This window comes from Zalophus californianus, chromosome 10 (genome assembly GCF_009762305.2).
Source record: "Zalophus californianus isolate mZalCal1 chromosome 10, mZalCal1.pri.v2, whole genome shotgun sequence".
In the NCBI taxonomy this organism is placed as follows: Eukaryota; Metazoa; Chordata; class Mammalia; order Carnivora; family Otariidae; genus Zalophus; species Zalophus californianus.
The window spans coordinates 90693093-90705473 of record NC_045604.1 but is presented as its reverse complement, the minus strand read 5'-3'; the positions used below and the strand labels follow the sequence as shown (position 1 = coordinate 90705473).

Here is a 12381-nt window from a genome sequence, read left to right as displayed (position 1 = left end):
GTCTGGAAGTGGACTTGCAATATCTCTGAGATATCCTGTACTGTATGGTACTTTCTTGAATTAAGAAGATACTTATCAGTCTTCCTTTATATCATCAAGGGGAAGGCCAAGTCAGGATAGACTTGATAGCTGTTTTCAGAGTTTATATTATAAGGAAAATATTGATAAGGAGGCACACCTTCTCTATAGATTCTACATCTAGAGAGAACTTAGATTGTGGCCAGAGAACCTAGGTTGGTTATTAAACACTAACAGCCCCGCCCCCCCCATGAACATCACTAACTTTGGAAATTAAAGACAAATTAGGGAGCCATACCTCTGCATGGTATGTGTTTGCTGGAAACTTTGTATTGAGCTAGGTGAGTGTCTTGGTATTTTAGGTGGGATACTTATTGTGTGGGACTGACCCACATGTATCAGGAGATCTAGCTTTTCTGGCCTCCCTCACTGACAGCATTCCCAAGCCATTGGGACTATCCCAGACTTCCCCACCTGCTCCCACCTGCTACCCCAGACTCCCCCACCTTCTCCCACTGCCCCCTAGAAGGCAGAGTTGGTCCTGGTTGAGAAACACTGGGCTTGAATTTTGATTCGACAGTTTGAATCTTTTTGTGGAGCCTCTTTTGCTCAGGATCTTTGAAAATAGGACAGTGTTTCTCTCTTTGGTGCCTTTTAAATGTAGATAAGTCAGATGACCTCCTGAGCTCTGACCTCAGATGACCTCTAGCTCTAGAGTTTTAGGATTACCACGTCCAGGTTCCCTACATCCCAAGAAGTTGGCTAGGGAAGCATGTTATTTTATAACTAGGAAAGTTTAAGCCAAATAACTGTTTTTGCAACTTGCTTTTGATCCTGTGGCAAGTCAGCACCAACTCAGGGAACATGTGTCCCCCAGGCCATGCGGCCTGTACCCTCTTCCTGCTCGGACTCTGGCTTCTGTGGGAAACTTTGTAAAGCTCTTCCAGTCAGTTCAGTCCCTTTTCGCAGATTTGCTTTCTGCAGCCTATTGTTCCACTAGCAGATTAAAAAAAAACAACTGTCTTGGAGGAAATCGCTTCTCTCTGTAAGGGATAGTTAGCAGTCTCTGATGTCCATGCCCCCTAGTTTTTAGCGTTTCTCTGGGGCAGAAGATTTACTGTAAACACACTATTAGATATGGTTAAACTCTCCTAAGGCCTTAATGGGTAAATGGGAGAGAGGGAGTTTGTTATATGAACTCTGCAGTTTTAATCTTCTCTAAAACTGGTCTTACCAGGAGCACCAGGTTGCACGCATCTTTCCAGTCACCATGTGACATGTTGTACCTTATGATTTTTTCCAGAAAGTAGCAGTACAGTACAGATTTCCCTGCCATTTCCTAGATCCGTGGTTTTCAAACTGTGTTCCAGGGTCTGAAGAGGAAGTGCCTCAGGAGCTGCTTCAGGCTGCAGGGAAAGGCCCAGATGTGGCAGCTTCTCCAAGGCTCTTAACCTTATTTCTGCAGCAGCTCTCCATTTACCATTTCTGTGTCGTCTCTGAGCTCCACTTCATTTCAAGAAAGAGTTCTACCCCTTAAAGGGAGTTGAAGAATCCCTGCCCTGGAAAGACTAGGATTTGAGCTAAGCGGGGAGTGCATTCTGCTCCCCAGCATGATGCTTCCGTGAGACTTGGTTTGAGCCACAGCTCCTGTTCCAAGAGTTCTCTCTGATCCCCATTTAACTCCTCTCCAGCTCTTTTTTTAAAGGCATTACTGTGATTTTGAATGTTTTCTAGGATCTTAAGAAATAATAGGACCCAGACAATTGTGTAATATATAAATCGATGGAAGTATGAGTGTACTTTTTAAATGCAAATTAACTGATAAAATAGGGACCACTCTTCTGCTTTTCTCTAGTGTCTCTTAAAAATCTATGCTAGTGAAGCTATTTTTTTCCTCACCCATTGTTTAGTTTGATAACAGCTTTTTTTCCCTATTTGATTTTTCTGCTTAGTGTTACTGGCTGGTGCTACAGTCTGATTCTGTTGGCCTGTAACAGAAAACATTACTCCATCCATCTCTCCTTCCTAGTTTGATGTAAATTCTTCACATTCACCTTTTAATTTCTTACTCATTCTTCTTCCCTTCCCTTCCTCTCTCATTCATCCTGTTTCCTTTCCACTTTTTATTCCTCCCCCTTCCCCACTCTTTATGGAGTATTATTTGTAATCTTAGAGCCGAATGATACCTGGAGGTATTTTCTTATTTTACTAATTTTGCTTTTAACCCTATAAATCATATAAAAGGTAATGTATAATTTAACTATATAATCACATAAAATAAACATTTTGTAGGTTCAGGAGGCTGTTGGGGCTGAATTACTGTAGTTGCTCTGAATGTATGTGGGGGTGCTTAATTTGCATGGACTCTTCCATTTTTGTCCTTTTTTTCCAGGTTGCTAGGAAGAGGCTCAATGTTTGTGTTTTCACCAGATCAGTTTCAGAGACTGCTAAAAATTAATCCAGACTGGAAAACCCATAGACTTCTTGATTTAGGTGCTGGAGATGGAGAAGTCACAAAAATCATGAGCCCTCATTTTGAAGAAATTTATGCCACTGAGCTGTCTGAAACTATGATATGGCAGCTTCAGAAGAAGAAATACAGGTATAATTTTTAGACATGGTTTGGGGTATATTTCTTGGTTTTAGATGTATTTCTTCTTATTTAGTAAATGTGCTGCCAAATCGAGCATTTGGGGAGTATATTATTTAAAGGATATGAATCAAACAATTTTCCATGATTAGAAATTTTTTAAAACTTTCCATATTACAGTAAAGTAGAAACAGAGAGAAATCATCTTTCCTTGTCAGTATTATTTTGGACTTGAGGGGACGGCACTGTAGAAGGAGAAGGGCAGGTGAAGGGCAGGTGAAGGACAACTTGGTAAAGGTCGAGCATATGGAGAGACTTTTCCCTGATTGGAATCTGACATTCTTAAAGCCTGGATTTTGTTTTTCAGTGAAAAAAAATTTTTTTTTACTGTGGTAAACTACATAACATGGAATTTGCCATTTTAGCCATTTTTAACCACTGACTGTAGTATTAAGTACATTTATGCCATGTAACCATCACGACCATCCATCTCTAGAACCTTTTAGTTTTTCCCACTGAAACTCTGTACCCATTAAACACTTATTCCCCAAATCATTCCCCCTCCCTTTCCCCGGACCCTGGCAACCACCATTCTGTGCCATGTCTCTACAGATTTGACAATTCTGGGAACCTGAAATAGGAATTACACATTATTTGTCCTCTTGTGACTGGCTTATTTCACTAAAAATAATGTCTTCAAGGTTCATCCATGTTATGGCATGTATCAAAATCTCCTTCCTTTTCAAGGCTGGATGATACTCCGTTGTGGGGTTATACCACACTTGGCTTATGCATTCATCTCTCAATGGACACTTGGATAGCCTCCACCTTTTAGCTATTATGAATAATGCTTCTGTGAACACGAGTATACAAATAACTGTTCAAGTCACTGCTTTCACTTCTGGGTATATACTCAGAGGTGGAATTGCTGGATTATATGGTAAGACTGTGTTTAATTTTTTTAGGAATTGTCGTACCATTTTCCACAGCAGGTGCACCATTTTACATCCCACCAGCAATGTACAAGTTTTCCAGTTTCTCTGCATCCTCCCCAATACTTGTTATTTATTTTTTGGATAATAGCCATCCTAATGGCTATGAAGTGTCAAATCTTGGTTTTAAGGCCATCTCCAGGGGCGCCTGGGTGTTGTTAAGTTGTTAAGCGTCTGCCTTCGGCTCAGGTCATGATCCCAGGGTCCTGGGGTCGAGCCCCGCGTTGGGCTCCCGTCAGGCTCCCTGCTTGGTGGGAAGCCTGCTTCTCCCTGCTTGTGTTCCCTCTCTTGCTGCATCTCTCTCTTTCAAATAAATAAAATCTTAAAAAAAAATAATAAGACCATCTCCTGCTTGAAAGACTTAGGAAGAAGGTGTTCTTAATTCAGTATGGATTCTACTGAATGGGGGAAGAAGGTGCTGGGTACAGAATGTGGGAGGTGAGAATAGGGCCTGCTTCCTCCCCTGATATTTTGGAAGCCAGGCTGAGCCTTACAAAAAAGGGAAAGAAGAATTATGCACTCACTTTCCTGTCCACCATAGTGTGTATGTTTCTGCTTATACACTCTAACCCTAGAGACTGAGCATTGGTGTAGCTCTTGGAGCAGGACTGGATTGAACTTTGGCAAAATATGGAAATTTTTAGCTTGAAGAAAAGACCAAGTCGGAAAGGGGTGGGAGGGAAGGTCACGATCAACAAATGTAATGGGATTTTATGTGGAAGGAGAGTAAGTGTTGTCTTTGGTATAATCATGCACAGCTAGCTCTCAGAAGTTGAGGTAGAGTTAGGGACATTTACCTTCCTAACAGCTTGAGCATCCAAGTCCTTGCCAGCTCTCCGTGTTTAAATAGCTGTTAGGGGTGCTATTATAGGAGACTTCTATCTGTGTGAGGTTGAGCTCCATGATTTGTAAGATCCCCTTTAGCTCCAGTAGTCTGTCTTAGGTTAGATCCTGGAGGGCCTGTGTGGTAATAACTGAAGTATTTCTTCATTTAGACATTAATGCATCAGGGGTGCCTCAGTGGCTCAGTCGTTAAGCGTCTGCTTTTGGCTCAGGTCATGATCCCAGGGTCCTGGGATCAAGCCCCGCATCGGGCTCCCTGCTCCATGGGAAGCCTGCTTTTCCCTCTCCCACTCCCCCTGCTTGTGTTCCTTCTCTCGCTTTGTCTCTCTCTGTCAAATAAATAAATAAACTCTTAAAAAAAAAGAAAAAATTAATGTATCATTTCAAAACTTGGAATGTTTTGGCCTTTGTTTTAACAATGGTTTAAATCATGCCTAATTCCTAATCTGGTGCTCTCCTCCCACTTTAAAAAAAATGTTTTGAAGGTGCGAATGGGGAGGAAGGTGTTTGAAACGTGTTCATTCTCCTCCTACCCACTCTTGCCCCTTTCGTTCCTTGCTTGTCTTTGAAGCCTTTTTTGAGACTAAATGCCTGAATGGAATTATCAGTGGAACTTAGACATTTGAATTAATAATTCATTGTATCTAGCATTTACATGCTATGTAACCTAGTAGTAAACTTACCTCCAGATGAAAAATACTTAGTTTAATTTTTTTCCTGATGTATAGCACATATGCCAAAATCTATTCACAATTTTACCTAAATAGGAAATTCATGCTGGTTGATATTCCCTCCGCCATATTATTAGGATTAAAAACATACTCACAGAAGTGGTGTTTTTCGGCACAATCTGAGGTTTTTTTTTTTTTTTTTTTAACAATCTGACATTTTAATGAGGAAGTAGTATCTCACTAAGGTTGGGATTCATCCAACCCATGATGGCAGGGCAGACTTGTAGCTTAATACCTTGTTTTTTGGCTTGGGAGCTAGCTATTTTTTGTTTTTCTGCAATGTCTGAGTGCATGAAAAACTGACTTTTTAATAAAGGTTCTGGATATCATTTTTGAAATAATACACAGAAAACAGCCGGGTTTTTCCTCTGTGTTGCTAAGATATCATTGATTTATGCCAGAAAACCCAATTGTAGAACTTAAGGATATGGCTTTGATTTTTAAAACGAAACAATAATTTTTCTTTATACTGTTGGTGTTTTGCTTTTCATTTAGGATTTATCAAAATATTGATTGCTTTGTCACGTCTGTAAAATATATTTTAGATGCCTTTGTGGCTCAGTCGGTTAAGCGTCTGCCTTCGGCTCAGATCATGATCCCAGGGTCTTGGGGTCAAGCCCCACATCAGTCTTGCCTGGTGGGCTCCTTGCTTGGTGGGGAGCCTGCTTCTCCCTCTCCCTCTGCCTGCCACTCCCCCTGCTTGTGTTCTCTCTCTCTCTGACAAATAAATAAAATCCTTAAATATATATATAACATACATATATATATATACACACACACACACACACACACACATATATATTTTAAATCCTCCTGGAAGGTAAGCTATTACTTTAACTTGTGTTCTTGAAAATAATAATTCCAGGGTTAGAAATAACCTGTTTTGCAAAAGCCAAAACAGGTTTTTGCAATTTATGAATTTAAATAGGCTGTTTGACTAAGATATTAATATACAAAGGAAAGGATTATACAGTTAATTTTTGATTGTGGGCACCATTGAACAGTTCCACAATTCAAGTGACAGTACATAAAAAAAAAATGATTCTGTGGCAGGGAAAAATTTTGGCAGCATGTTTTCCTTTCTTGGTCTGCTTCACCAAAAGTTAGTGGCAAAATTAGTTTAGGTGATCTGAAGGGAAGTTAGTAGATGGTGGAGGAAATACAGGTGTGGGAAGATGCTGAGCTGCGAAGGGGGGTGGGTTTAGAGTTAAATTCACATAGACCGTTCACATGTGGGTAATCAAAAAGGAATTGTATGTACATTTTTAACACCAGAGAACAGATCTTTAATGTAAGTTTGAAAGGTGCCTGACTTTAATCTCCATTATCTGGAGGTTTGGGATCTTTCTTGAAAAGAAAATATTGTAGTTAAGAATTCTGTTTCTCATGTTAACATCCTCTTTATTTTCTCTTTTTAATGAAAAGATGTTGGAGACTGCTCTTCTCTCTCGACCCACCACCCTGATGGCATTCATTCACAGACCCATTGTCAGGCTCTTTCTCACCTTATCTGGGGAGAGTGGGTTCATTGACCTGAATAGCGCATGCAGTAGGAGAGTTTCCCAGTTGTCAGTTTTACTCTGCGGGTGACTTGCAGTGTGATTTGGACAAGTCACTTCTTCCACTGTTCTCATGAGGAAGTCTTCACCATGTGTCTTATTCCTGGGCTAACATGCAGTTTGAGTGGAGCCAGTACATTTGTCTTCATTGGTGGAACTGAGTTTATAAGTGAAAAATCACCAAACAGAAGTAAAGATGAAGTTGGGCTTCTAAACATGTAGCTGTCACTGTCCCTGTGTTAAAGCCATAATTTTCTGTTAGGAGCATGTCTTTCAAAATCTGCAGGTAATTCAGAGATGGATTTTGTGAGATTATTCTAGATTAAAACATGATGATAATGCTTGGCTTCTGCTTCCTTATAGATGGGCCTAAGACTTTTTGTTTTTGTTTTAAATCAAGTATATAATTTGTTTTTGCAATTTATGAATTTAAATAGGCTGTTTGACTAAGGTATTAATACACAAATAGTCCTTTTTAATGGTTCATCTCGGTTTTTAAAATGGGAATTGAGGGGCACCTGGGTGGCTCAGTTGGTTAAGTGACTGCCTTCAGCTCAGGTCATGATCCTGGGGTCCTGGGATTGAGCCCCGCGTCGGGCTCCTTGCTCAGCCAGGCACCTGTTTCTCCCTCTCCTGTTCCCCCCCCGGCTTGTGTTCTCTCTGTGTCTGTCAAATAAATGAAAATCTTTAAATAAATAAATAAAATGGGAATTGATAGTATTTGTATCCCAAAAGTACGCTCTTTATAGTTTGAATGAGCTACATCTAGTTTCTTAAAATCATCACTGAGTGGGGTGCCTGGGTGGCTCAGATGTTAGGCGTCTGCCTTTGGCTCGGGTCATGATCCCAGGGTCCTGGGATTGGGCCCTGTGTGGGGTTCCCTGCTCAGCGGGAGGCCTGCTTGTGTTCCTTCTCTCACTGTGTCTCTCTCTGTCAAATAAATAAAATCTTAAAAAAAAAAAAAATCTAGACTGAAAAGAAGATGCGGCTGAGTGGTTTGTGCTCCTTTTATTCCACTATTCGAAAATGCTCTCAAATATCACTATGCTAATGAGTTTTCTAAAACAGCCCTCATTATACTTTTAGAATTTTCTAAGGTAACTGTGCTGTATCTACTCAGCATTATCAGAGACTTGTTTACCAAAGATCCTTTCTCCTGTTGCCTTCCGCCTCACATGCCACATTCTGATCGTCATAACCAAGCAGGAGTGAGTAATGTACAGAATTGCCTTAATCATGTGGCTAACAAAGACTCTTTTTTTTTCCAGTGGTTAACTTTTTTATTGTTATGTTAATCACCATATATTACATCATTAGTTTTTGATGTAGTGTTCCATGATTCATTGTTTGTGCATAACACCCAGTGCTCCTCGCAGAACGTGCCCTCTTTAATACCCATCACCAGGCTAACCCATCCCCCTACCCTCCTCCCCTCTAGAACCCTCAGTTTGTTTTTCAGAGTCCATCGTCTCTCATGGTTAGTCTCCCCCTCCGACTTATTCCCCTTCATTCTTCCCCTCCTGCTATCTTCTTCTTTTTCTTTTTTCTTAACATATGTTGCATTATTTGTTTCAGAAGTACAGATTTGTGATTCAACAGTCTTGCACAATTCACAGCGCTCACCATAGCACATATCTTCCCCAATGTCTATCACCCAGCCACCCCATCCCTCCCACTCCCCACCACTCCAGCAACACTGTTTGTTCCTGAGATTAAGAATTCCTCATATCAGTGAGGTCATATGATACATGTCTTTCTCTGATTGACTTATTTCACTCAGCATAACACCCTCCAGTTCCATCCACGTCGTTGCAAATGGCAAGATCTCATTCCTTTTGATGGCTGCATAATATTCCATTGTGTATATATACCACCTCTTCTTTATCCATTCATTTGTCGATGGACATCTTGCCTCTTTCCACAGTTTGGCTATTGTGGACATTGCTGCTATAAACATTGGGGTGCACGTACCCCTTCGGATCCCTACATTTGTATCTTTGGGGTAAATACCCAGTAGTGCAACGGCTGGATCGTATGGTAGCTCTATTTTCAACTGTTTGAGGAACCTCCATACTGTTTTCCAGAGGGGTTGCACCAGCTTGCGTTCCCACCAACAGTGTAGGAGGGTTCCCCTTTCTCCACATCCCCGCCAACATCTGTCGTTTCCTGACTTGTTAATTTTAGCCATTCTGACTGGTGTGAGGTGGTATCTCATTGAGGTTTTGATTTGGATTTCCCTGATGCCGAGCAATGTTGAGTACTTTTTCCTGTGTCTGTTGGCCATTTGGATGTCTTCTTTGGAAAAATGTCTGTTCATGTCTTCTGCCCATTTCTTAACAAAGACTCTTGATAAGAGAATTCCTTCTCTCGGTGGATAAAACATTGTAAAGGACTTAGAAGTGTTCTGAGAGAGAGAGGGAGGGAGAGATCGAGAGACTGAGGGCTGAGAGTGGTGTGTTAACTGCGCTCTTCCCTTACAGTTTTAATAGGATGTCCTGTGCTTTATCGTTTTCTGTATAGTTATTCAGATATGAAGATCCTAAGTCTGAGATGGCATCTGTCTCCTGGGAACAGAGATGTGCTCAAAAGGCCATAGGTTGTAAATGGAAATTATCTTATACCACCCCCAGCCATTCTTAAAAATAGGAGGGACCCCAGGAATAGAAAACACGAATATCTGATGTATTTTATGATTAAATTCCAATGGATGTAGAAAGTAGGGTTTTTTGTTCATTTGATGTTCAAGAATTTGATGGCCTATTTCAAAAGATTTGTTTATCCATTTTAAGAAAGAGAGGGAGGGGCATTGGGGGGGGAGAGGCAGAGGGAGAGAATCCTTTAAGCAGATCCCCCTACCCTGTGGCTGAGCACAGAGCCTGATGCAGAGCTCGATCCTGTGACCCATCAGATCACAACTCATGTGATCATGACTCATGAGATCACGACCCGAGCCAAAACCAAGAGTTTGATGCTCGACTGACTGAGCCACCCAGGCGACCCTACTAACCTTGATTTCTAAGCTTAGAACTACTAACTCACAGTTCCCTGGATCTCAGCAACTAGTGGAGTTACTAAAAGAAAAGGTGACTTCTTGTATTTTGCTTAAAGTTCAAAAGAGGTAGTTTTAAATGAATGAAATGTTTTTAGGTAAAAAAAAAAAGGAATTTGGTGGCCTAGTTATAACCATTTTTATCACTTTATATCTTCATATGGTATTAAACATGATTAGTTCTTATAAAGGAAGTATATGTTTTTAGATTTGGAAATAGGTGAAATGCTAAATTTAAAGGAATAGGGTTGCTGTTTTTCTTTGCCTGGCCATTTTATTACTGCAAATATAAATGACAAGTGAATGATCTTGCATTTACTTGGATTTAGAAGATAAAGTTAGAGCCTGGTACTGGCATGTCAGTTATTCTTAAAGATGTCTTTAAGTGGGTTTGTATCAATCAGGTTCTTTCTGATGTTTTCAGAGTGCTTGGTATAAACGAATGGCAGAATACAGGGTTCCAGTATGATGTCATCAGCTGCTTGAATTTGCTGGACCGCTGTGATCAGCCCCTGACTTTGTTAAAAGATATCAGAAGTGTCTTGGAGCCAACTAGAGGCAGGGTGATCCTCGCCTTGGTTTTACCCTTTCATCCCTATGTGGAAAACGGTAAGTGTGGTCCGGTCACCTCTTACCCAGCATAGAGATTTATTGGTGTTTGTGAGTCTGTTTTCCTAGAATAGCCTAGAATATAAAGGAATATGGTTAACTCATGTAAAATATCACCTTGGTTAATGCTCATCTTAATGCGGATTTTGTAGAATTCTGGTACTCCCTTTGCACTGGTAATAGTGAATACTCAGCTGGGTCTGCCTGCTTGAAATTGAAAACCTGAAATGTGTCCATATTTTCTGCTCCGAAATCGAGCCTAAACCATTTGTTTATTAGCTTATAAGCTGAGTCAAGAACAAAGTGATGCATTTTAATTTACCTGTATATATTGCTGAATGTCATAGCTGCTTTATACTTTACATCTCTTGTTCCAGACTGTCAAAATGATAAATGCTGTTATCTTTTTTACCCTTTCTGAAGACCATTTGTGTTCCAGCATGTATCATTTCTTTGTGTGACGTTTGGTTTTGTGATTGCATAGTCTTGCTCTTCAGCAATACTGAATGAAGAATATATTAAAAGAAATAGTTTGATTTCATAGGACTTCATATTTACTGTGACCTGGTTGTAGTCACCTTAACTCATGGTTTTAGCTAACATGGTTTGCATTTCAGGTCATGTTGAAAGTTTCAACTTTAAGCGTCTCCTTTGCATTTTCATAAGTTAATGTGCAGTAATATAAAAACTGTTTATTATGTAAGTAATACATGTTAATATTTTAAAATCTTTAGTTTTCCCATTTTACTGCCTAGTTCAGCCTTGGATTCAAAAGCTCCAAGAGCTTGCAGACATTTTTAAGAAATCCATTACTATTTTGCAAGCGTTGTAGTTATCAAATATCTGTGAAAATCTGTCTTAGGGAATAATGCTCATGTTTGCTTATCACCATGGAAATCCAATGTAAATCATTGCCACTCACTTGCTCCTTCATTTCTTTTTCTCCTTATTTTTTCCCCCTCAGGTCATAGTCCCTTCATATTAAATGCTTGCTTTAACATTGACCAAATGATTTTAGATTCATGTTGATGATGGGGGAAATGGAGAATTCTTTAGACATAGGAGAGTGGGAAAGAGTGCAGGTAGACCTGATAGTCCTTCCCCCATCTGACTTCTCCATTTTTACATTCCTGGTGTAGAATCGCTTGTCATGGTAAAGAAAACATTGCTTTAAGTGTGTGTGTGTGTGTGTGTGTGTATGTGTGTGTGTGTGTGTGTGTGTGTGTGTACGCGCGTGCGCACATGCGTACGACAGTGAAAACCCTAGTAAATGTCCTTGATAATTCAGCAACCTGACCTTTTTTCAGTGCTGTTCACTGTGTAATTAAGTCTCTGCTCCATCTCTGTATTGCAATCACTAGTCATCAGGTTGTAAGGTCCCAGTTTCCTGTGTCCTGTTGGGCAACCACATGATAGAATTTGAGTGCTATTTCCTGGCATAGCAGGAGGTGGAAGAGCAGGGGAAGAAACATCAATTTAACCATGAATTTTATTTCCTTGTGTTGCTCACACTAAAAATTGAGAGGAAATCCAACTGGACAAGGCCTGAAAACAAGCTCCTTGATTGTGGGCACATAGCGCAGAGTTGAGTCCAAGGAGTCTGACACGTGACACATAGCAAACCTGAGACAAGAAGCTTTGTTGCTGTGGGTGACCTTTAGTGACCTGTACATTTTGCAGATTGCTCCACAGCACTCTATTATTGCTTCCTTTCTCTAGGTCACTCATTAGATCCTGATGATTTCCATGTGACACGGTGTGAGGACTGTGAACTGCATAGTGACCTTGCCGTGTGAGTTCATGAATACTGGGCTGTTTTAAGAATATAGGAGTGTGCTTGGCCTACTTGGCTCAGTCTAGTTTTTAACAGAAAGCAATTGTAGATGAAATGATCTTTTTATAATTCTTGGATTTGTCTTTAAATCAAACCACAGCAATTTTGTTACTTAGGTTAAGTTGGAAAAAAATGTAAAATGTGTTCTTTCTAATT

At 40.2% G+C, this 12381-nt stretch overlaps 1 protein-coding gene across 5 annotated transcripts in view; it reads left to right on the top strand.

The window, feature by feature from the left end:
- The window catches only part of METTL9 (methyltransferase like 9), a 46751-nt gene that overhangs the window by 16214 nt on the left and 18156 nt on the right, over positions 1-12381 (top strand). For 3 of the 5 annotated variants that reach the window (XM_027610009.1, XM_027610004.2, XM_027610003.2), the window contains exons 3-4: positions 2411-2620; positions 10207-10391. In XM_027610009.1, coding sequence (XP_027465810.1) covers positions 2411-2620; positions 10207-10391 — 395 coding nt within the window. Of the gene's footprint in view, positions 1-2410; positions 2621-10206; positions 10392-12110; positions 12184-12381 lie in introns of all 5 variants that reach the window. The other 2 variants (XM_027610006.2, XM_027610005.2) reach the window with 1 other exon arrangement.